General features: G+C 56.4%; 1 protein-coding gene across 8 annotated transcripts in view; it reads left to right on the top strand.

Moving 5' to 3' along the window:
* SRCIN1 (SRC kinase signaling inhibitor 1) overlaps positions 1–25,221 on the top strand; it is a 155,944-nt gene that overhangs the window by 58,882 nt on the left and 71,841 nt on the right. For 7 of the 8 annotated variants that reach the window (XM_067541185.1, XM_067541179.1, XM_067541182.1 and 4 more), the window contains one exon: positions 19,198–19,481. In XM_067541185.1, the coding sequence (XP_067397286.1) occupies positions 19,221–19,481 (261 nt within the window). In that variant the 5' untranslated portion in view covers positions 19,198–19,220. Of the gene's footprint in view, positions 1–19,197; positions 19,482–23,763; positions 23,793–25,221 lie in introns of those variants that run through there. The other variant, XM_067541186.1, reaches the window with a different exon arrangement.

The following is a 25,221-nucleotide window of genomic DNA, read 5'->3' as shown; positions in this document are numbered from 1 at the left end:
CAGCTGGATCCGGCACAGGTTTCGACAGGCGTGGGGTGAGTTGGTTGCAGACCTGATCCGCCCCGTGCTGCACGTCGGAAATTAAAAGCCCTGGAGCCTGGCGGGCGCTAAGTGTGGGTATGGTTAGGGCCTGGCACAGGAAGGCACTGTGCGTACACGCTGCCCATGCCCCTCACCCCCCACCGGCAGCCCCTCCTGCCAGTCCAGCCCCGGGTTCCTCTCCCTGCACAGTTCACTTTCTTTCCCACCTGCAGCACCTCCTGCTAATCCCGGCTTCCCCCCCAGGAAGCTCCAGCTGGCGCCTGACAGCAGCAGAAGGGGCCATCTGAGCAGGTCTGATCTGTTCTGTCCAGGAGAGGGCAGTGGCGAACAGACCCACGCTGGCCCAGCACCGGTGCACTAGCCCCCGCCCTGATCTGCGTGCCTGTCAACCGGCTTGGAAAGCAGCCAGAGGAAGAGGCTCCTGGCAGTGCTGGCCTGAGAGGACACGGGGACGCGCACGGATGGTCAGCGCTGCCAGGCACGTGGCTCTTGAGAGCAGGGGAAAGTAGAGAGGGGTATGGAGACGGGGGGGGTCAGGACTCCTGGGTTCGGCTGCCGTTGGCCTTGGGCAAATCACTTCCTCCAGCTCCGTGCCTCAGTTTCCCCCACTTAGCTCAGTGCCGTTGGAAAAGCCCTTGGGAAGGCACTCAACTTTTTGTGCGGGCCGTGGTGTGCAGTCCGTGCTCCTTCGTCAAGTGTGGCCTAGTGGCTAGAGCAGGGGACTGGCAGCTGGGACTCCTGGGTTCTTCTAGTCCCAGCTTTGCCACCCACGGGGGGAGCTGGGTTAAATCCTTCCACTTCATCTGCCTCGGTGCCCCCACCTGTGAAGGGGGGTCAGTGCTGCGCTGGGAGGTGGAAGTCTCCGTCACTGTGTGCTGCTGTTGGCCGTAGGGGATTTGCATTCAGTGAAGGGTTGGACAATCAGACGCGAATTCTTCCCAGTTGTTCTCCCCACCCAGCTGGTTTCTAAATTTAAGATCTGCACGTGGATTTTCCGCTGCGGAGAGAGGCCAGCTGGAGAGCGAGGGCCTCGAACCGTCCAGCAGGTCCAGCAAGGGTAGCGGCAGGACCGCCCCCATCACCCACTTTCTGTGCCTCCCTCTGCTTGGGAAGGATCCAGCCCCCACAGCTGAGAAGGAGAGGGCAGTATCCATGGCCTTTAGTCCTTGGCTTCTCTTCTGAGGTTGCCAGCGAGGAGGCCCAATGACTCTCGCCACCCTTAATGTCCAAACACCTGGGACCTGGGCTGAGCCCCGGCAACTCATTGCACCTCAGCCACTGAGCATCCGACAGATCACGGTAACCACAGCGGTCGCTATTGATGTGGGATGGGTTTGAACCAGCGAGCTGGAGGTGGGGGCGCGTTGGGCACCAGTCGTCCCCATTGCCCGAGCGAGTTAAGCGCCGTGTAGCTATGTGTACTCTGCAGAGCGGGCCCCGAGGTGAACCGACACCGCACACCTGCGCCTGCTGCATGGCCAGCCTGTCACACGCCATCGTCACAAGGATGAGTCTGTGGCTCCCAGAGCCCAGCCCGTGGCAGCTGCTTTTAACCTGCTCTGGTGAATGGCTGGTGGGCGGCGTTTTCTTTTCTCTGGTCATGCTCGGGAGTTAAATTGGGGAGTGCAAAGCATCGCAGGGAGCCCTCCCGTCTGCCTGCTGTTACCAGGCCAGGCTGTGGCTTTCAGCCTCGGGATACTGGGAAGCGGGCCGCCTTGTCTCCATAGAAGGTGCTTGGTGTACTGGACAGGGAGTGGGCGAGGCGCGCAGAGATAGCGGACAAGCATCCTGCGGGGGAGCTGTGGACGTAGCCTGTAGACCCATTCAGGGGCCTTAGAAGGCAGCACGACTCCCGTCCACGGTGCATTGCTCTGAGCCTGCCCTGCATTGCTTTGACACTGCTACTAGGAGCAAGAGAGGAGAGGCCAATGTGAGAATCCAGGGACCTCGCTGGGACAGGCGTACTCCTTCCCCCATGGCAGCTTGGACCCATTGAGGGGGTACAGGGCTGGGGGTCGGGACACCTGGGTTCTCTTCCTAGCACTTCCACAGGCTCATTGCATGACCTTGGGCAGGTCTCTGCACCTCAGTTCCCCCCAAAGGTAGACAGCATCCCTTTCTTTGTAAAGCGCTTTGAGATCTCTGCATGGCAATATTATTTCACATGTGTCGTTGCTTCAGTGTTACCAGGCCTCCCTGGGGAGACGGCATCTGGCCTTGCCTTGGCATTTGGAGATGAGAGGAGGCGGCGCATGGGCAGGGGGGATAAACGTGAAATGGGACGGCAACAGATTGCAAAGGAAACACTTTTGTACACTATGCAAAACTAGCCTGTAGAACTCACTGCCACAAGACAGCAAGGCCAGAAGCTTAGTAGGATTCAAAAAAGGAGGAGATATTTATAAGGACAAGGAGAACATCCTGGGTTATCATAAAGAGGCTAACAAAAGTGTGTCTAGGGGCTATAAACCCTCATGCTTCAGGGCCTAATGCCTCCACTGCTGGGGATCAGGAAGGAACTTCCCCAGTGGTCATGTTATTCCATAGTTGTCCTCTAAGAGGGGATTCTTGCATCTTCCTCGGCAGCATCTGGCACTGGCCCCGGCTGGACACAGGATCCAGCCCCTGGTTTGATCTGGGCTGGCAATACCCGAGTGTTCCAGGAGATGCAGTCCCAGATCTCCATTGCTCCAGGAGCATGGATCATGCAAGACGTCTGTGAGCTTTCATTCTTCATATTGCTCTTCCTTCCTCAAATAAGGCAGCCCTGGGGCTGGGGGAGAGGGGCGGGGGGATTGCATTTGTTTTAAGGACACACACGCTCTCTTGATGCTGACATGCTGGGACAGACGCATCCAAGCATGCAAAATATACATACAGAGACCTACATGCCTGGCCTCCACTCGGTCTCACACGTGCACGCACAGCACAGTTCATTGTGGCTGTGCTTCCAAACGCCCCGTGCTATCCCAACGCCCCTGCAGACACCATACACCATGATGCATACACAGAGAGATACGTACCCCCTGTGCATGCGCGCACACACACACACACACACACACTGTGTGTCCCGATCACGTTGCTATGGCCTGGGTCACCCCCGGCAGTCCTTGAGCAATGGGCCCGGTGGCAGCGCCACGCAGGGATAAGTGGTGAGGCAGCTTTTTGGCCATGGTTGTTTGTGGGTAGCTGGGTTTGTGCAATGGGCTGGGTTGGTTGGTTTTTTTTGTTTTGTTTTGTTTTGTTTTGTTTCATTTCCTCCCTGTGCTTATCTCTGTCCGGCAGGGGATGCGTTTGCTATAATTCTCCATCAGTGCAGGCGGACGCTGCTCGCCCACCTCCAGAGCCAAGGGCTTTAGGGCTGGCGCTTCAGAGATAAACCGAGCTGGGCGCGCCCTGGCTGGCTGTATCCCTTCTCTGCAGCACAGGGGTGACTCCTGAGGCTCTAGAGATAAGGATCCATACAAGCTGATTTCAGCTGGGCAACACACTCCACTGCAGACTCAGGTGCTTGGGTGGAACTCCACCCCACCTCCGTAATACGTATTATTCTTCCGGGGTTCTCAGTGTTGCCATAGTGCCCAGCGGCCAGGGCCTCATTGTGCAAGGGGCTGTCCGCGTGTGCTGTGCTGCTGATGGGCTGTGTTGGCTGTGTGAGCATTCGGTTCAGCCTGAATCTGTCCAGGCTCCTGGAAATAGGTGGCGTCTCGTGGTGAAGGCCTGCAGGAGCTCTGAGTTCAGTTCCCAGCTCCGCCACAGACTCCATGTGACCTTGGTTGAGTCCAGGCCTCAGTTCTCCTCCTCCCCCCCGTGAAGCAGGGGTGATGCTTCCCCACCCCAGAGCAGTGAGTTAGTGTTAGGAAGGTAACAGCCTAAATGTGTAGTACTAGATAGCAGGTGGTTCTTCTGCCCACTGGATACCAAGAGGATCTGTGTCGAGAGAGGATAAAAGGGGAGTTGTCTGGTTCTGAATGGCCAGATACATCACAGACCAGGGCGTCTCCCCTTCTTCTATACCTGGGCCCAACCTTCCATACCAGAATCCCCTCGCATCTAGCCAGGAACTAGCCCAGACCCCTTCCCATTTGGTAATAAAAGCAGGGCAGGCCGGTTTCCATCCTCGACGCCTGCCCCTGACCTGCTGGGACTCACGACCCCCGGGCTGAGACCCCCTCCCTGCTGCAGACCCTTGGACAAACTGGATGCTTTTATGTCAGGTTTCCAGCAGAAATGCGACTGCAGCCGCAGAACCCACAACAGGGCCACATTTCTTTGCAGATTGACTTTAAATAAACAGCTCCGGCTGTTGGAACCATTGGCAGTAATCAGCTCCGTTCAGCGCCTGGCAGGATGATGGGATAATGGGCCTCGCATTCCTCGTCTGGTTCATTTGCATTCTGATTTGGTTTTCAATATGTTTTTTGATTGGAAAAAAAAAAGAGATCTTCGGCGAGACCCAGGTGAAGGTTTATTGCGGCTGCAAATCTGACAGTGCAGCTTGGAGCATGCTCGGTGTGGATTCTCTCGCATCCGAGCCAGCAAAAACGGGTCCAAGCATTGCTCTAGATGGAGCTTTTTCTGATCAGCTGGTCATTAAGGAGCCGGCTGGACAAAGCACCAAAGTTCAGCGGGGAGCAATCCTGCACTGGCGAGGAGAGCCGAGTGGATGTGCCCGTCTAGTATTTGACTAGCCCCATTACTGCAGGATCTCGCGGTCACTGATGGATCTAACGGTCCTGTGATGGAGGGAAGTGTTATCCCCATTTTACAGATGGGGGACTGAGGAAGAGGTTTGATAAGTGACTTGCCCAAGAAGTTCAACCCAGGTAGCCTGACTCTCAGCCTGGCGTCCTGCCCTGTAGCCCATCCGTCCTACTCTGAGTAGGGCCGTGTCTGTTAGACCCATTCTAGCCGCTAGCCCAGGTGTTGGATACTGCTCTGGCCATCAACCAAGCCCCTGAAGAAAACGGTTCGGCGGGAGCCGGGTGTGAACCGTTTTCCACCCCAGCTCCCTTCTGCATGCAGCCAAGGGGCCAGGTGAGAGCAGAGGCGAGGGCCCGATCGGAGCTAATCTCAAGATGCCGTGCAGCGCTGAGGGGCGAGGACTCTGGCTAGCTGTCCCCAGCTAGGGGGAGGTGGAGTGGCACTGCCTGGGCCGCATGCCCAGGGAGGGACTCCGGATGTCGCTCTCTGAAGAGGCGGCTGCGGCTAGCCAAGGGTAAGAAGAGAGAGTTCTCGTTAAGTTGCTGCCTCCCTTCCACGGAGCACTGCCTTGTTCTGGGAACGGGCCCACAGGGCCCCGTTCACCATTGCCAGGCACCTCCGGTAGCCATTTGCAAAGTGGGAGGATGACCCACCCTTGCTCGGCACCGCTGTAAGCAGTGGCACGAGGGGCAGGACGATTCAGGCCCTGTCCAGGGTGAGCGAGGTCGGCCCGCAGCGAGTCCGGCTACCCTTCTGCAGGGACCTGCCAGCCGTGCCCAGGGCAGGCCGAGGCAGACGCTCGGTAATTGGCTGCAGATGACTCCCAGAAGCGGGCCGAGGGTTACTATGGATATCTCTCCTGCCGGGCTCGTTGCCGGAGCTGCCGTCCCAGAGCGCTTGTTAATGGCGGTAACAAAAATACGTCCTCCTTTCCAGGAACTGCAGCTGGCGGAGAGGGGCAGGGTAGCAAAACAATCTGCTCCTCTGGGGGGCAGGTAGAGGTGGCCCAGCGCGTCAGGTAAGGCTCGAAATGCCAGGGGAAATCGCGCGAGGTGGTTTTAGGGGAGGTCGTTGCCTCGGGCCGGGGGCAGCTGCAGGGCGTTTCTGGCACTGCCTTCAGGGTTAGAAGAGGGGTGGCTGACCGTGACTCCTGCCTCCTGTCTGGTGAGTCGCAGATCCAAGCTGTTTCACCGTACAGGGAAAGCCCAGGTATTATTTTCCCGCAGCGCCCGGGCCGGTTGCTAATGAAAGGAGACGTGACCGTGCCTCCCGCAGCAAATCTCCTGCCAGCTGGACTGTGGGAATCGGCTGCCCTTTCTGGCAGCGTCTCTTGCCCTTGTCTCAGTGCCAGCCCTTAATGGGTGCCATCTTGCCAGCGGTGCTTTGACTGGCGTTCCCCAGGGTCATCAGCCTGGACGGGCTCCCGCCTGCCCCCCTGTTAATTAATGGCCATCACAATCCCGCCTCTGCCACTGCCGCTGTGGGGATGGAGGTAGATCAGAGGAAGCCTGGCCCACTTGGCTGAAGGGGCCTTGGTCCCTACCCTCCGCGTGTCTAGCCTAGCAGACGGAGGTTGACTGGAAGGAGGGCAGGGCCCCAGCAGCTGGCTCTGTCCCTGATGGATGCTGCCTCCCCTGGGTACAGGTCCTCTGACACCTCAGCATAGCTGGCCAGCGCTCCAGCCCTGAGGGTGAAGGAGCCTGGGCAGGAGAAGCCAGATCCCCCCTAGTGCCGTGGAGCGTCACTCGCTTTCCAGGGCCGAACGGTGAGCAAAGTCTCTGCGTCGTTCCCCAGGGGCTGGGGGCTGATGGAAGCATCCTTCCCCAGGAGGCCGTGACACACTTGAACAAGTTCACGTACCGTTCCAAGAGCCGCGTGGGGCCCCTTGCATGCTCGGAGCACGCCTGGCACCCACACGCCCACGTGTGTCACGAGCAGCGCACATGGGTGCCAAATACTGGTGGGGTCTGACTTGCTTTAATCATAGAATCATAGAATATTAGAGTTGGAAGGGACCTCAGGAGGTCATCTAGTCCAACTCCCTGCTCAAAGCAGGACTAACTTTCCCCAGCTCTAAGCTGTCGTCCAGTCGGCTGTCAGCCTGGGCAGCGTAATAGCACACGCGGTGCGGATCACCGTCTTGGAACGGGTACAGAGGGGAGGGCCAAACAGCTTCAGCATGGACATCCGCAGCAGGGCACAGTGTCATGGGGTGGGCTCCCTGGCCGGTCTGCTCTGGGGAGAGTGCTCTGAGAACCCCCGTCCAGAAACACAAGCCAGGCCATCGAAGCTGACCCCGTGCAGACACCGAGAGAGGCACCGGCTGAGCCATCTGGCAAAGTTACTCAGAGGGGGAAAAAGAATGCCACGGTCCCTCCTGTCACGTTTAACCCTGCGGATCACAATGGCGCCAAGGATCCCGGAGGATTGACCAAAGTTACAGAGAAAAAGAAAGCGCTTCCCCGGCTTCGGAGGATTCAGTGGTGCAGGTGGCAGGAGAGGGGAAGGCGGTCAGGAGGGGGAACCGGCTGCAGGTCTGCAAGCAGCGCGGCGTGGAAGGGGTTATCTCCAGAGCAGGGAACTCCAGTCAGCCGGTGAGAGCGGCTGGCACTGCGTGTGCAGGGTGGAAGGGTTTGCATCTCGACAGCTGCAGTGGGTCTGAGGGATACAAGTGCATTGCTTTCTCTTGCTGCCCTCATGGCTGGACATGGAGGAATCTGGTCGCTCCAAAGGATACGGATCCCTCCACCGCCTGCAAATGCATTCTTTCCCCGGGCCGCGTCCTTCCCCTTTTCTGTCTGATCTCTCCCTCGGACTATTTTTCGTGTTCTGCTAACTGCTGCTGCTTTCACGGCCCGCCTGAGCCTCGCTGCCTCATGAAGATTTATGAAGCTGCAGTCATAAACTGTGTTTGAAAGATCCTCCTGCTGATCATTTCACCGAGCTTCTGCTGGCGGGATCTGAGCGGCCCCCGACGACGTCCCGCCGGGGACCCTCTGCGCCGTCCCTCCCCAGCACGTCCCGCGGGGCGATGGAGCGGTGGTGCTAGGTGGCTTTTTGGTCCGATCCTCCTTTTGGGAGGGTGGGGAGATGTAGAAGGAGAGCCGTCGCTCAGGCTGTGCGCACGGTTCCCAAGGAGTCAGTGTCTCTCTCTGGCTTCCAAGGAACAGGGCTGGTGCTGTCACCAGGCGTTCAGGCAGATCTCCCTGGGGACGGGAGGGCATGGTTGTGTCCCCAGCACATGCCCCGTAGGACCCTGGGGCGAGGCTCCCGTGCAGTGGGGAGACACCTTGGTCCGCAGGAAAGCGAGACGGACGGATGAATCAGCAGAGAATTCCAGCGCTTCCTTAACCCACCGCGTGCCTGGGAGCAGGACTTTGCCCGAGACGCCAGGATTTTCCTTGGGATTGCTCGTGTGGTCGTGGGAATTCGGCTTCTTGTGAAGGAGCCTCTTTCCATCCTGCCGTCCACCACCAGGGAGGTGGGAGCTGTGACTTGGGAGCATCCATCCTGCAGAGTGGCACCATCCCGAAGGCAGCTCGGAGTTCATCCTGTGTTAGCCAAAGGGTAAGCGAGCAGTGCTGAGAAGCAGGGGCATGGGGTGCAGGGAAGGGAGGTGAACCTGCTTGTTCACGGGGCTGTCCCAGGAGAGAGCGAGAGAGAACTAGAGGAGAGAGTCGTCGCCCATAAGTTAAACCCCCTCCCCGATGCACACTAGGGCGCCCCACTTTCTCTGGGCACCTGGCTGATTCCTCCTGGGAACCCCAGGCCCGACTGGGGAGAGCCGCAGGCTTTTCCAGCAACAGAGGGGACTCCGCTCTGGATATAGTGCTGGCGGGGCAGGAAATGAGGGATCGCCAGTGCTGGCGGCCACAGGGAAGGGCGTCGTACCACCGTGGGCTGCACGCTAGTCTGGTCTGCCCCGGCGGAGCTGGGTCTGGGCGTGGCTGGGAGGTGCCCGCTAGCCAATGTAACTCCCTCCCTTCGCTGCCTGGCGCCGGGAGGCTCATTCGGTGCCCGTTGGCCATAGCACAGCAAGGCCATTCTGGTGCTGTCAGCCAGGCAGCTCCTCTGCGTGGACTGGCCCCAGCGCTGCCGGGTCTGGGCTCACGTGTGGATCGTGTGGTTAACTGCACTGACAGGCCTTTCATAAGAACATCAGAATAGCCGTAGCCCAGTATCCTGTCTCCCGACAGTGGCCAATGCCAGGTGCTTCAGAATGAATGGAACAGGTAATCATCAAGTGATCCATCCTGTCGCCCATTCCCAGCCTCTGGCAATCAGCAATCCCTGCCTATCCTGGCTAATAGCTATTGATGGACCTATCCTCCATGAACATATCTAGTTCTTTTTTGAGCCCTGTTATAGTCTTGGCCTTCACAACATCCTCCAGCAAGGAGTTCCACAGGTTGACTGTGCATTGTGTGAAGAAATACTTCCTTTTTTTCATTTTAAACCTGCTGCCTAGTAATTCCATTTGCTGATCCCTAGTTCTTGTGTTATGAGAAGGAGTAAATAACACTTCTTTTTTTACTTTCTCCACACCAGTCATGATTTCATAGACCTCTATCATGTCCCCCCTTAGTCGTCTCTTTTCCAAACTGAAAAATCCCTATCTTATTAATCTCTCTTTATATGGAAGCTTTTCCATACCCCTGATCATTTTAGTTGCCCTTTTCTGTAGTTTTTCCAATTTTAATACATCTTTTTTGAGATGGGGCGACCAGATCTGCACGCAGTATTCAAGATGTGGGCGTACCATGGATTTATAAAGAGGCAATACGATATTTTCTGGTTTATTATCTATCCCTTTTCTAATGATTCCCAACATTCTGGTAGCTTTTTTGACTGCGACTGCACATTAAGCAGATGTTTTCAGAGAACTATCCACGATGACTCCAAGATCTCTTTCTTGCATGGTAACAGCTAATTTAAACCCCATCATTTTCTATGTATTGTTGGGATTATGCTTTCCAATGTGCATTACTTTGAATTTATCAACACTGAATTTCATCTGCCATTTTGTTGCCCAGTCACTCAGTTTTCTGAGATCCCTTTGTAACTATTCGCAGCCAGCTTTGGACTTAACTATCTTGAGTAGTGTTGTATCATCTGCAGATTTTGCCACCCCACTGTAACCCCTTTTTCCACATCATTTATGAATACGTTGAACAGTACTGGTCCCCGTACAGAACCCTGGGGGACACCACTATTTACCTCTCTTCATTCTGAAAACTGACCATTTATTCCTACCCTTTGTTTTCTGTCTTTTAACCAGTTACTGATCCAGGAGAGGACCTTTTTCTCTTATCCCATGACCACTTACTTTGCTTAAAAGAGCCTTTGGTGAGGAACCTTGTCAAAGGTTTTCTGAAAATCTAAATACACTATATCCACTGTATCACCCTTGTGCACGTGCTTGTTGACCCCGTCAAAGAATTCTAGCAGATTGGTGAGGCATGATTTCCTTTTACAAAAACCATATTGACTCTTCCCCAACAAATCATATTAATCTGTGTGTCTGATAATTCTGGTCTTTACTATAGTTTCAACCAACATGCCTGGTACTGAAGTTAGGCTTACCGGCCTGTCATTGCCGGGATCGCCTCTGGACGCCTTTTTAAAAAATTGGCGTCACATTAGCTATCCTCTAGTCATCTGGTACAGAAACTGATTTAAATGATAGATTACCTACCACAGTTAGTAGTTCTGCGATTTCACATTTTAATCCTTCAGAACTCCTTGTTGAATACCATCTGGTCCTGGTGACTGATTACTGTTTAATTTATCAATTTGTTCCAAAACCTCCTTCAATGACGCCTCAATCTGGGACAGTTCCTCAGATTTGTCACCTAAAAAGAATGGCTCAGGTGTGGGAGTCTCCCTCACATCCTCAGCCGTGAAGACCGAGGCAAAGAATTCATTTAGTTTCTCCACAATAACCTTATCGTCCTTGACTGCTCCTTTAGCATCTCGATCATCCAGTGGCCCCTCTGGTGGTTTAGCAGCTTCCTGCTTCTGATGTACTTAAAAAAAACTTTTTGAGTCTTTGGCCAGCTGTTCTTCAAATTCTTTTTTGGCCTTCCTCATTATATTATTACACGTCACATGCCAGACTTTATGCTCCTCTCTATTTTCCTCAATAGGATTTAACTTCCCCTTTTTAAAGGATGCCTTTTTGCCTCTAACTGTTTCTTTTTCTTGTTGTATAGCCACGGTGGCACTTTTTTGGTCCTCTGACTACGTTTGGTAACTTGGGGTCTACATTTAAATTGTGCCTCTATTATGGGCCTTTAAAAAGTGTCCCTGCAGCTTGCAGGGATTTCACTTGGGGCACTGAACCTTTTCATTTCTGTTTCACTAACGTCCGCGTTTTTGTGTAGTTCCCCTTTTTGAAGATAAATGCTGCGGTGTTGGGCTGCTTTGGCCTCCCCCTCCCCGCGGAGATGTTAAATTTCATTATATTGTGGTCACTATTACCAACCAGCTGAGCAATCGTCACCTCTTTCCCTTCGGTTCCGGCTGGAACCCATGTGAAGAGGCCTTCAGCTCGGGCAGGGGGTTCTGCAGGGAGCCGGGGTGGCGAAGGCTTGCTGAGTAGCTGGCCCCCCAGCCACGAGCAGCGTTGCTCTGACCTGCCGGCGGATCGTGCACGGCTTTTAAAATCATTCTGTTTAGCCGTCGGGCGGGAGCCAGCAAGCTGGCGCGTTCCACCAGCAGAGCGTGTAATTAGGGAGCCAGGAGCTGCATGCTGATGCGCTGGCAAGCAGTGGGCGGGAGCTTGGCACGTTGCTGTTCCCTATGGCTGCTGCTAAACTCCCGAGCGGGGAGAGGCGTCCGGTACTGCAGCACCAGCTTGCCCTATCGCCAGCTAACGAAGGCACGCGCCGGGCAGGCTGCAGCTCCGTTACAACCCCATTGCCTCCCCTCCATTGCAATTCTGCCCCCCCGTTGGAGTGCTACCTCTCTCCCCCCACGTCCCCATTGCAATGCTGCAACCGCCCCCACCGGCCAAGGAGGGGGAGGGGGCTGTTGGCAGAATCGGCGGCGTCGCCTGCGAAGCGGCTTGGCTGCTCTCGCGTGGTCGTGGGCTCTCGCACGCTCCTGCTTCAGCCGCGCGAGGCGGTCTCGTTAAGGGGGCTGCTTGCTCGAGTGGCTGGAGCAGGGGACAGGAAGGCGAAGGTGCCTGGGCTCTCTTCCCAGCGATGCCAATGACCTGCTGTGCTGCCTGGGGCAAGTCGCCGCCCCTTGCGGTGCCTCAGTTTCTCTATCTGTGAAACAGAGGGAGAACCCCCCCGACCCCATCCCCGCCACGGGCTGGTGTGGGGATGAATTAAGTAGGGTTTAAAAAGGACTTTGTAGGGAAAGTGCCTGTTGTGATTGTCCTCTGAACTTGGCCACCCTGCCGGGGTGTCTCCGTAGGAGGCTGTGGCAGCCACTCCCGGCTAACCGTGTGGTCTTTGGCAGCACAACCAGTGCTGAAGCATCTCCCCACACCCCAGGATCCAGGCTCTGCCTTTCTCTGTCACGTGCGTTGATTGTTTATTGTAGGGCCTAGTCCTTTACGGGACTGGGGCAGCTACATAGCCTCCTCCTTCTCTGACTTCTACAATTCAGATTAAGGACGGGGTGTCAGGGCCACTGGGTTCTGCTCCTGGCACTGCTGCTGATTTGCTCTGTGACCTTTGGGAAATCACATCGTCTCTCCCTGCCTGGTTCCCCACCTGTATGAGGGGCCTGACACTAGCTACTCGCCACCCTGGGGCGTTGTGAGCTTAGAGGCATTGTCTGTGAAGCCCTTCGAGATCCCAGGCACAGGAGAGGAGCCGGTGGCCGGTCTGATGATCTCCAATAATGGCTCCAGGCTGGGGACTGCTGCCCAGAACGTGACGTTCGTGCCTAGCGAATGGGGAGCTGCACCATTGCTCCCTGCGTCAGCGAGACGCGCCCCAAAGGCCGCCTTCCAGACCTGGCTGGCTGGCTGTCTGAGGAGCAGACAGAGCTGGGGATGCCCTGGCATCTTGGCTCGTCCTCCCAGGAGGGCCTCTGGCCCAGCTGGGAATGCCGGTCCCACATAGCTGACACTCTTGTGGTTCTCTCAATCAAAACCCCTCCGTGTTCGGAAATCTGCCATGCAGGAGGAAGCCGGAGTCCTCGGTCTCATAGCTGTGAGTTGCGGCACCAGCCTGGCTGAATCCCAGCCCGGGTACCTCCGTTCCCGGCGTGGTTCGACGCAGGAGGTGCGGAGATCGAGGCTGATTCTCTCAGAGGCTGGAGTCCCCGCTGGACTTTCCCGCTGAAGCATGTAATCGGCCAAAGCTTCCCCGGCTCGGAGCAACTGTCACCGGCCATTTAGATCAGGCACCCTGGCTTTTCAAGGCTGGACTCTCCAGGCAGCTGGGCTGGCTTTTCCCAGTCTCCAGCACCCGCCTGGCCCACAGACAACCGCACAGCGAGCTCCTGACAAAGCCGCTTACCTGACGCTTTCCCAGCAGCCCAACTGCGTTAGCCACGAGGCAGAAGGATCCTGTCAGAGAGGGGCCGTGGTCACACAGCAAATCCCGCCACAGTGTCGCCAGCCTGGGCACCCCTGGCCTCTCCGTTGGGTCTGAGCCGTCCCCGCGTGCACCTGTGCCTGATGCCTGGAACGTGCCAAGCTCCAGATGGCTTTGGAAGGTGGGTATCAGCCTCAGAAATGCAGCGGGAGCCAGGCACATAAAAGACGTGATCCAGGATTCCCTGTTCCCTCTACCCCTCATTCCTGGGCTGGGATTGTCCCTCATGCAGACAGAAGAAGCCCTGTGGGGGTAATACTGTGAGCCAGAGGAGCTGGGAACCACACTTCCAGCAGAGTTATTCATTTACAGCGAATGGCCTGTATTTTGCCTGGCAGGGCCTTGGTAGAGAACCCCAGAAAGAGTCGCTTTCTTCTAATGCTGGACAAGGAGATCAAGTGTGGTCCCTCCAGCTGTCATGAGTTCTGCTCCACTATCTGGAGAGCCTCTGCGGAGAGCCAGCCCCACCCCGACGGTACAGGATGTCGGCGAGAACAGAGGGACCGCACTCGTGGCGTTACCCGCTTGATGCCCCTGAATGGCGTGGACGCCGGGCGCTGCGCTCCCGTGCCGCCGCAGCGGAGAGGGCAGCTCTGCGGTGATAGAGCGAGTGCTTCAGTAATCAGCCGAGTGGAGGGCTGTTGATGGAGAGACCAAGGCTGTGCAATTTGTATATTTTATGGGAGGTTGTTACGTGCGCGGGGAGCTAGCTCCAAAAAGATGTAGATTTACCAGGGCAGTAAAAGGCGATGGAAATGGCTCCGCCTGCATTTCAGGCATCGCCCCTAAAACGCCAGCATTTAGCAAAGGCTCTTTGGTGGATTGGCTTGTAGTTCTGGGTTCCATTTTCCAGAAACCCACCTGATCCGAGACCTGCGTGGATTTCTTCTTGAACTCTGGCCACCATGACCAGGGAGACCACATGAGATGCTCTTGTATGGAGTGTCCTTTCTCTGGTTTGCTTTGCTTTGACACGTTCCTTTGCAGAATCTCAAAGCGTTCTACTTACAACAGATTAATCCTCACAGCCTCCCCAGATGTTATCCCTGTTTTGCAGAGGGGGAAACTGACGCACAGAGCCGGCTTTCAGTGGCTTGCCTGAGAAAGCTTGTGGAAGAAGCAGGAGGAGGACCCAGGAGTCCTGGCTCTTGCTCCTCTCCGTCTTGCGAGGAAGGGAATGGTAGCCTAGTTGTGGTGAGGGTCAGATCCGGTTCGCCTGGGGAGGACAGAGAACTGGACCTGGTTCTCTTTGGGAGAAAGCCGATCTGCAGGAGATGAAGAATGGTCTTGTGGGTAAGGCACTGAATCGGCTGCAGTTCCTGCCTCCGGCAGAGCCTTCCTGTGCAACCTTGAGCAAAGGATCCCACTCAGGGCAGCACTTCAGGCGGTGTCTAAAATGAAGCAGACGCTCGAGTGTTGCTCTTTTTGTGCCAGTTCCCCCTCTGTAAAATGGGAACAATGATCCTTCCTTTCTCCCAGCCGGTGTCTGTCTTGTCTATTTCGCCTGTACGCTCTGGGGTCTAACTGTGTCTCTGTCCAACTCACAGCACAGTGGGTCCCCATCTTCCAAGGACCCTTTACGTGCTACCGTGCCACAAAAGGGAAGAAATTCGGCTCCCACGTTGCCCTCCTTCCATTTGGGGGGCGGGGAACCTCACCACTGGTGTGAGATGAAGTCTGGTGATGGCAGACGCTCTGCTTTGTCCGCCATTAGTAACGAAGCCAGTTGTTATAAAGGGAATAAGTCAGGCTGATAAATAATTAAGGGGAGAGGGAAACCTCTCTCGGATTTGGGGAACAGGAGCCTTGGAAGGGGTGGAGTGGGGTGGGGCGGAAGAAAGCAGAGAGACGAATAATGAATCAGGGTCAAATGGCTAAAAAACGTGCCCAGCCATAACGGGGCACGTCCCTTCAACGACAATATTTCCAGCTGCCATTTCCGCCAGGCCAGTAGCAAAGACCATCCTGCTGCCCGCATCCCTGCGCCGTTACAACAGCAGGTGCCGCTGGCCCAGAGCTGATCTGGGCCCAGACTGGGACTCTGACGCCTTCAAAGAGGACCTTCAAAAGCTGCTTCCCGTTCCTCTGATCTCCCCTGGTGTCTGCTGGGATTGCTCTTCCCCAGCTCAGTAGGCGGAAGGAGGGTTGCTGGGGGTAGGAGGCAGGAGGTGTCAGAGTCACCTGAACAGGGGCAGGGGTGGGTGGGAGATTTAACAGGCATTCTGGAATTTGCTGAGGGGAGAGAGACCCCAAGTTGCCCTCCCCTTTCAAGCCCCAGAAAAGCTCCGGGCAATCTCAGCGTGCAGAGAGTTCCAGTCATTAATTACCACTCGCGCTGGGTAGTCTGCTCGGCACAGCTTCGCTGGAAATTAAAAGCACGACGTGCAGTCAATGAATTACCCCTGGCTGCAAACCAGCAGACTTGGGTTTCGCACTCTCTGTGTGATTGCCGAGGTTAGCACCCTTCTTTGCAGAAAGAGGGACAAACAGCGCTCTGCCAATGAGCATTGATTGATTGGGTGATTGACGCAGAGATGATGGGCTCCAGGGGTCCCAAACACCGGCCCAGGAAATCTGACTTCGGTTGCCTGTCCTTGCCTGTGGAACCTTGGGCCAGTCACTTTGCATCCTGTGCCTCAGTTTCCCCATTTGATTTTCCCCAGTTAGTTTATCCTTACCTCCCTTGCTGGGGTGTGGTGACACTTCATTTATATTTGTAAAGTGCCTGGATGTTTGGCGATCTTTGGGTAGAAATGGCTGTAGAAATATCAGTACATTTGCTGGAGAGGAAGGAAGGCTGACCTGGTGGTTGAGACTTTGAGCAAGTCACGTAACTGCTGTGTGCCTCAGTTTACCATCCCCGAAAATGGAGATAACAGCCTTGCCCTACCTCACAGGATGCATACATTATAGATTGTGAGAGGCTGAGCAACGACAGTCATGGGGACTGTATAAATACTCGAGATCAGTGTACTTATTGGAATGCAAACACGGCCGCCTAGGGGTTAGAATCACCGCTTGCCCGTGTGTCACAGGCTCTATATTGTTAACAGCCGGTGGAGATTCTCCTTCGGCTCTCTATCCAGCTGTCTCAGCCAAGAGCTTTAAGCACCAGAAGACTGTTCTTCATCTGTTAGGTCTGTGATTTTATCCTGGGCTACAGCACCTTATTTGAAGTGTTTTTAACCACACGGCACCTGTAACACTCCATCGCTAGCCGCCTCGGTCTCTCAAGGCGCCCCAGGGCCGGGGCTCCGTCTGTGAGCGCTGGGCTGCCCATTGGCGCTGAGTTGGTGAGCGCGGAGCACTCTAGGGGATCTCGGAGGCGGACGCTTTCCCAGCTTGACCTGCAGAGGCCCGTCGTAGAGGTGTAGGGGCAGGTCCCCCGCTTTGCTTTGGGCATGGAGAGGCACCCTGCGGTCCAGATGCTTCTGCGGCGGGGCAGCCTGCTCTGGTTTGAGAGGGTTTTCCTAGCCTGAATGCTGAAAATCTGCCGCGGCGTGTGTGTTCGGGGGAGAGAGTCCCTGTGGTGACAGGCTCTGGCGCTAACCTTGTGGTGGAGCTCTGTCAGCACAGGGCGAGCAGGGGAGAGGCGGCATCTGCCAAGAGACAGACACAGCAGCAGGCAAGGGACAAGATGAACCCTGAGGACGGCACTGGTACCACGAGGCCTACAGAGAGATCTGGGGCAGGAGGGATCTCAGGGAGGGGGTGAGGCCAGAGCAGGGAGCTGGCTGAGGATGGGGTCTCCCTGGGCCTAGGCATGCCGGCTGCGTCTCTCTGCAGGAAGCGCCTCCCCGCGCTTGGGGAAGAGAGAAGAGGTGGCGTCACACAGGACCTGTCGCCAGCTGGGGAGCGCGTTGCTTGCGCCTGCTGGATCTTAGCCTCAGAGTGTCGGCGGCACCGGCGGTCCGAAAGGGTCCCTCCCCCCCACGCACCGGCCTGCATTTCATTTTCTTTTTGGTTTGTCTGTTTGTCTGTGTCCTTCTGTCTGTCTCTGCTCCGGAGCAGCGTCCGGGCCTTCATCCGTCCTGGGTCTCTGACTGCTTTTGGTTTCAAATCGATTGTTAGCCTTTTATTTTGAACTTTGATGTCTCTGTGGTTCTCCCCGTCTTGTCCTCCTCTGTCTGCGTCTGTCGCTGTCCCAGGACGGCGTCCCTGCAGCCTGCCTCCTCCCTTCCCCTCTGCTGCAATCTGTCACCGGACAAAACCCCGATTGCAGGCCCGACCCCTTTCCTCCTCCCCGGGCCAGAATCCCCCCCAGTCCTGCCCCCTTCTCCAGAGCCTGAAATCCACCCACCCTCCATTTGCACCGCAGATGCTTAGACCTCGTTTGGGGGCTGAATGAGTCAGAGAGGGAGCGAGCGTAGGCGGGAAAGTGGCAGTGCCCTCGGGGAGGTCAGGAGGGGACCGTTGTTGGCCTTGGGTGACCGAGGACAAGCTCAGAACTTCTCAAGTGGCTTTGGTCTGAAAAGTGATTTCAAGAGACGCCGTCAAATGCTTTAGCCAGCGTTTTAGAGCTCACTGCCATGGCTGGCTTAAAAACAAATCCTCCTTCGGAATTTAGCTAATCCCCTTCCTGAGTCACTTGTCCTTCTGATTGGGCAAATATTGCGCTTCCCCCCACCACTCCCCCCCACACCTTTGTCCCCTCCTGCCAACTTTCCACGTTGGGTGCTGGCTCGTTGAAAAACCTGCCCCTTATTTAGATGCCTACATGGGAGCTGAGCTCCTTTGGAAGTCAGGCCCCAGTTGCAGGTGGTGATTTCCTTTGGCAAACCTGCCCCTAATTCCCCGGCCGTGGCAGAGATCGAAGGAGAGGGTTGAATTCCCAGCTGGCTGGGTGTCTCCCCGGGGCCGCCCTGTATTTTGTTGATGCCATTTGCTGCCTGGCAGCCAAGTAGCGAATGGATCCAACCCACCTTGCGATATTTACAAAGCTGCCGATGCCTCGTCATCAGGTCTGATCCCTGGTCTCGACGCCCAGCCAGCGCCCCTTCAATCTGACCCCTCTGAGAGGGACAGCCTTTGCCCGGGCCAGTTAGTGGAATTCTCTGGTCACCAAACCGAGGGGCCACCATAAATTAGGGTGCATTGCATGGCCAAGAACGCAGGGCCTCCCCAAGGTCACTAAATTCCTCCCCCTCTGTTGCCCCCTTCTTGCAGACCCAGTGCATGCTGGGATGCCAAGCACATGGGGCCACATGCAGGATCCCTAGTTGCATGTTGGCCAAGGGTCTCGTGTTGCCAGGGGCAAATCACTTGGCTGATCTGCGCTGGGTGGCTGAGATCCTGGCTAGCGCCACCACGGCTTCCCGGGCTGGTGAGAGACGCCCGTTAGCTCTGCTCGAACCAGCACGCTCAGAATAGCCGGGTGGCCACAGCGACTTGGTCCAGTACCACCCACCACCCTGGGGATGTGCCACCCCCCCGCCCTGGGGATGGACTCCGGTGGTGGGTCTGAGCTGCTGTTAGTGCGCTATCCCGAGCAGAGCCAGCGCGGGTCCGTCCGCCTGCACTGGGGAGCATCGGACCCCACTTTGCACTGACGTCCCTGCAGGGTACGGGAGAGTCAGGCCCTTCGTCCCCATCCCCTGGGCATCGCAGAGCCGTCATCCAGCCCAGGCTCTGCTTAGGGGCACTTCCGGGCTGAACGAGCAGGTCCTGGCTGTGTCTGGCTGGAGGATCTGGAGCCTGGCCCCGGCCAGCTGGTGCCGTCAGCCCCTCGCTTCAGTGCCTGGCTGCCAGCCCCGACCAACAGAGCAGTAACCACTGGACTCCCTGCCCCCCGGCCCCTCTCGCCGGTCACCCCGACGAGCCAGGCTTCAGGTTGGGGCTGGTGGAAAGGTCCCTGACCCCAGCTCTGCTCTCTCCCCCTCCCCCCACCCCCGTGTAGATCCCGAGAGGACTGGCACACACATGATCTCGGCGGATGATGCGGAGTACCCACGGGAATACAGGACCCTGGGGAACGGGACCCGGCGCTTCTCCAACGTCGGGCTGGTGCACACCTCGGAACGCCGGCACACGGTGATCGCCGCCCAGAGCCTGGAGGCCCTGACTGGGCTCCAGAAGGCCGAGATGGACCGCAAGCGAGACGCCTTCATGGACCACCTGAAGAATAAGTACCCGCAGCACGCCCTGGCGATCCGAGGCCAGCAGGAGAGGATCCGGGACCAGGTAAGGGGCACCGTTTTGGGTAGGCCCCCTCTCCTCCTTTCCAGGGGCTTCTTGAACCTCACGCATGGAAGTCACGTGATGCATAAAGGGCCGGCAGGCTCGGCAGGGGTCTTGCCAGCAGCTGCAGGCTTTCCTTGTGCACTCCCCAGGTCGTGACCGCACAGCTTCTCTCGGGGGGGCACATGGGGCGGGACCTTGACCTCGGGGCTGGGCTAGGGGACGAGAAGTGGGAGCAGATTTACCCTCCGCGTGGGGAACTGGAGGCTATAGAGGGGAGGATTGGATCTCTGGCGGGGGCTAATGGGCATGCAACGGGGGTGCGTTCAGCCTCTCTCTGAGGAGCCGGGGGCATGGAGTCCCGTCCTCCCACCGATGGATTTGACCTCCAGGCGGACTAGCCAGCACACAAGGCGAAGGGCAGAACTGGCTGAGAGCTGATTCCCCGTGCGCTCTACCCAGCTCTCGGGGGCTCACACCGCTGTCCATTGCACCCCTGGACTCTGCGGGGCCTGAAAACCTCTTCTCAGGGCTTCCTTCCTGCCCTCCCTCAACCCCCGGCTTCCTGTGGGTGCAGAAGAAGCCTAAATAACCAGATCGGACGGGCCAAACCTTTCACCTCCTGGTCAGAGGCGCCACAGCCCCTGCCCCAGTGATGAGCCGCCAGCCTGCCTCGTGGGGAGGCCTCTCTGACCCCCCGTTTTTATGAACCCTCCTGATAGTCCTCCTGCCGTTAGCCTCAGTGCGAGGCTGGGCAACGGTGGGTGTATTTACCCATGCAAATGTCACGGGCCAGGTTTCCAAGGGCTCAGCCCCCAGATCTTCCGACGAGCCCAACCCAAGGCCCCCCCGTGCTGAGCTCTTTGGAAACTCCGGCCCTGATCGGGGGAGAGAACAGGGCCCCGTGCGTTTCCACAGCTTGCTTTGTAACACTGCAGCTCACACAGAGGTGGAGGCTTAGTCCTCGTTCGGACAGCCAGACCCAGGCGCTCAGCCACCGGCATTGTTGCTCCACGCACACAGGAGAGTGGCTCAGATTTTATGTCAGGCCGTCGGAGGGCTGGGGTGCATTTGAAGTGAGTGGGGGAACACCCCTGTTTGCGTCTGGCGCAGGGATTCCCCCTGAGCTTGCGCGGTTTGGGGCAGACTCTGAGCATCGCTGTGTGGACGCTGCAGCCTGGTCTCTGAGGGATGCGATGGAACCAGCCCGTGTGTAATTAGTGACTGGCCCCCAGCTGGAGGGGAGAGCAGGGCCGCGTCTGCCTGTATCTTCTTAGCCCAGAATGCGTTGTAGCTCCAGTCATTGGCGGGGCAGGGACACCATGGGCAGCAATGGGGCAAGCTGCCCCATGGCCATGCCCTGCAGTGGGGCTTCATGGATAGTGCACCGGCCTGGGACTCAGGAGACCTGGGATCCGTTCCCAGCTCAGCCGCCGGCCTGCTGGATGACCCTGGGCAAGTCTCTTTGCCTCCCTGCGCCTCCCTTTCCCTGTCTGTAAAAAAAAGGGGGAAATGAGCCTGATCTGCTTGGTGAAGCCCTTTGAGATCATTTCATGGAAAGGCCTAAATAAGAATAATAGCCCTGACCATCGCCAGGAGATCAGCTGACACCATCTGTTGGTTGGCTTCTGTGCTGTGTGTGTGTGTGTGGTGTTATTGACATCTGGCTTCCAGGGCTGGGCCAAGACCCCGAATCCACCTGGCTGGGTAGACAGCAGCACCTTCGTGTTGACCTGGGCTGGAATGGGGCATGTGTCCTCCTGGGCTTTAGGTACCGAGGGCACTTCTGGTCCTCGCTGCATTTCAGATCTGGGCGAGCACAGGCAGGAGGGATTCGGTGGCATACAGAGGCTGGCTGGGGGAGAATTCCTCTGGCATAGGACTCTCTTGCAAACGCTAGTAGAGGGCATGGGCCTGGGAATCTCCGTGGCACTGAGCTCTGCAGATGCTGTGGCAGCGCCAGGCTGCATTGCCACCCACCGGGGGTGCTGCCGTAAGTTAGAGCTTCCTTAGCTATCTCAGTCAGGGGCTATTCCGGTCACTGACTGCCCTCGTGTCCCCGGCGGTCCCGGTCCCTCCTGCTTAGGTGGGGCTCACCTGGGGATTGATGGCAACGCTACGCTGTCCTCCCTGCCAGCCATCTCGCTAGCAGATGGAGCCTGCTTTTAAGGGCCCCAGGGGATTCAGGAGCCGCACCTCGTGACTTCAGCTCTGGCTGGATCCTGCGTGCACCAGCAGGAGCCTCTGGAATCACAGCTCAGCCCCCGTGTAGGGCCTAAACCCTGCCAAGGCAGGGGAGCGGCTGGGCTGGGTGGGGAAGCAGGCTGCGGGCGTGGTAGGATTAATGAGACCGGGCACCCGAACCCCTCTGGAGGCGCCAAGGAGCTGAACTGGCTTGTCTCTGACCCCACCTCGGCGAGTGGACGTTTGTGCACGGCACAAATCTAGCTGCCTGGTTGGCAGAGCCTGCTCTGGAGAGGGGGGCTGCGGGCCAGGGCTGAGGGGCATAAGTAGGGCGGGTGGGAGAGACGCAGGATGGAACAGCAGGTGGTGCCGCGGGTCAGGAGTGAGGGGCACCGGCGGAGCTGTGTGAGCGGAGAGGAAGGGGTGAGAAGACAGCGCCTGTTTGCACTCAGGTAACAGAGCCAGACACTCAGCGATGCCCTGGTGCACGCAATAATTCACTCCGAAGTGGAAAGACCGAAAGACACCCCCCACCTCCCGCCACCCAAGAGCACAGACCGTTTACCTGCCTTATTCACCCAACTCCTCCCATCTGGGCTTAAGAAACAGCCAGGCTCTTCCTGGACTCTCCTGAGCTTTCCTGGTGGAACCTACCCACCTCTTGCCCAGAACGCAGGTCCAGAAACTTCATGGGTCCCTGACCTTCCTGGCTAGTAGCCATTGATGGGGCTGTCCTCCATGAATTTAGCTAATTCTTTTCTGAACCCAGTTATACTTCTGGCCTTCACAACATCCCCTGGCAACGAGTTCCACAGATTAACTGTGCATCGTGGGAAGAAATACTTCCTTTTGTTTGTTTTACACCTGCTGCTTCTTAATGTCACTGGGTGACCCCTGGTTCGTGTGTTTTGTGAAGGGGTAAATAACACTTCCCTATTCTCCCCACCATTCATTATTTTGTAGACCTCTATCATGTCCCCCTTCAGGCGTCTCTTTCCCAAGCTGAACAGTCCCAATCTTTTTAATCTCTCCTTATATGGAAGCTGTTCCATTCCCCTAACCACTTGTGCTGCCCTTCTCTGTACTTTTCCCAACTCTAATATATCTTTTTCTGAGATGGGGGGACGAGAACCGCACGCAGTATTCCAGGTGTGGGCATATCATGGATTCATATAGTGGCATTATGATATTTTCTGTCTTTTATCTATCCCTTTTCTAATGGTTCCCAACACTCTGGTAGCCTTTTTGACTGCGGCTGCACATTGAGTGGACGTTTTCAGAGAACTATCCACGATGACTCCAGGATTTCTCTCTGGAGTGGTAACAGCTAATTGAGACCCATCATTTTGAATGGATGGTTGGGATTACACTTTTCCAGTGTGCATTCCTTGGCTTACATCAACACTGAATCACATCTGCCATTTTGTTGCCCAGTCACTCAGTGTCGTGAGATCCCTTTGTAACTCTTCGCAGTCAGCTTTGGACTTAACTATCTTCAGTCATTTTGTATCATCTGCAAACTTTGCCACCTCACGCCTACCCCTTTTTCCACATCATTTATGAATACGTTGAGCAGTACTGGTCCCAGCACAGACCCCTGGGGGACACCACTATTTACTTCTCTCCACCGTGAAAACAGATCATTTATTCCTATCCCTTGTTTCCTATCTTTTATCTACTTTTATATAAGCGCTAGGCATTATGGTCACTACATTCCCAGGCAGCATCTTAGGGAAGGGGAAGTGAAGGTTGTAACTATGTATCAGGAAATTCAGACGAGAACAAGTTCAAAAAAAGTCCAAGAAGCTGAAGATAGAACATTCCACCTTTACTCTGCCCTCATATCCAGGCCGGCCCCGGGCATCTGCCATGTAACATACACATCTGTCTACGACACACGTGACAGCTACAGATCAAACCCCAGATACTTTGCCAGGAGCCTGGAAAGCGGAGGGCGATCTTTGACATTCCAGGTCCTTTGGCATTTTGTCTGACAACTTCATTCTTCGGTTTATTTATTTCTATTCCAGTAGTGCCCAGAACCTGCAGCTCAGATGTGGATCCCGTCGTGCTAGGGGCTGTACATCCACAGCAACCTGCCACGAAGCGCGTCCAGTCTAAATAAACCAGGTAGACAAAGACAGCTTCACCATGATCACTGGGGTGGGGTGGGGTATCTGTGACAGAGCTGGGGATTGGACTCGGATCTCTTGAGTCCTGGTTTAGTATCTTGCTGACACAAGGAGCTTGCCGCCAGCCAGCTGTTCCAGGGGCTAATGCAGCTTCCCCCTGACTAATGTTTCGCTGTGTTTTCTGAGCAGAAGTTCCTTTCTTTCCTGCACTGACCTCACCCAGACCGACACGCTGAGGAATTAATGGCACCCTGGACTTTAAAGAGCCTTTCTTGTGGTTTATGATCTGGCTGCAATGATGCATTTGATCCGTGCCAAGTTTCCAGCCCGAAGCAAACGCATTGTTCCTTTTAAACTGGATCATCTGGTTTGTCCCAAGCCAGCTAGTTTTAAGGGGGAAACCGCCGGGTTTCCCATGCTACAGAAGGCCGGGAGGCTCGAGCTGCTGATGGGAAGCTGCAGACGCACAGATGGTTGGTTTGGGAGAGGGCTGGGAACGGGCGGAGAGTGCTGGAGCTGGCTGCTGCCCGTCAGCGTTGCTCACTGGGTGACCTGTGGGTCTGAATTTGGAGGCCTCAGTCTAGTTCCTGGGGTTCAGGGGTCTCCGTCCCATAAACTGCCACCCCAGTTGACATGGACGGCTTACCCTGGTTGGAAGCTGCAGCAGAGTTTCCAAGGGTTGACTGGCTCCCAGGGGTATGATCAGTCCTTTCACCCCAAGGGGTGGTTCCCCCAAGGCGGGGCTGGGCAGCGCTGGATTGCTCTGGGAATGAAATGAAGGACTCCAGTGCCCAGCCCTAAACTCACTCCGACAACACCCTGGCGTGGAACGGCACCGAGGATGGTGAGGGTAGGGCAGCGGGAGGGATGAAGGCAAACGCTTCCAGCCCTACAGCAGCAATCTGGGCAGAAAGAAATAGAGCATTTTAGGAAGACATCTTCAGGGCCACAGCTGGGGCGCCTGTCTCTGCAATCCCCAGGCTGATGTGATGTACCCTCGATGCCCCGAGTCCTCCAAGCCGGTTTGTCTGAACTCCCTCCAGATTTAGTGGGGGTGTGCGTAGGACACCACCTTCCTTCCCTCTGCTAGAGTGGTCTCCTTCCCAGTCTGAAACCCTCCTGCCGGGCTGGGTCCCAGAAATCAGTTTGACTTGGTGGATATAACAGTTTGTGAGAACAGGTCAATCCTAACCCTGCCCTGGCCGTTGGCCAGTGCTCTCCCATGCTGCCCCCAGGAGTTTGACGGCAGGCGCTGGATGGGTGAATGGTCAGTCAGGGTGCCTGATTCCATTGGGCTTTGTGTGCAGGTCTCACTGGGCGAGGTCCGCTGGCCTGTGTTCTGCAGGAGGGCAAAACGGATGATCCGGGCCTTAAAAAGCTGTGGCTGCGTGCCGTCGTGTGGCCTTGTGCGGAAGGCGTGGGGCAAG

Source organism: Emydura macquarii, unplaced genomic scaffold (genome assembly GCF_026122565.2).
Source record: "Emydura macquarii macquarii isolate MOO-44397 ecotype Brisbane River unplaced genomic scaffold, CSIRO-AGI_Emac_v2 contig_629, whole genome shotgun sequence".
Taxonomy (NCBI): Eukaryota; Metazoa; Chordata; order Testudines; family Chelidae; genus Emydura; species Emydura macquarii.
The sequence above is the reverse complement of the archived record's forward strand: the minus strand, read 5'-3'. Positions and strand labels throughout refer to the sequence as shown.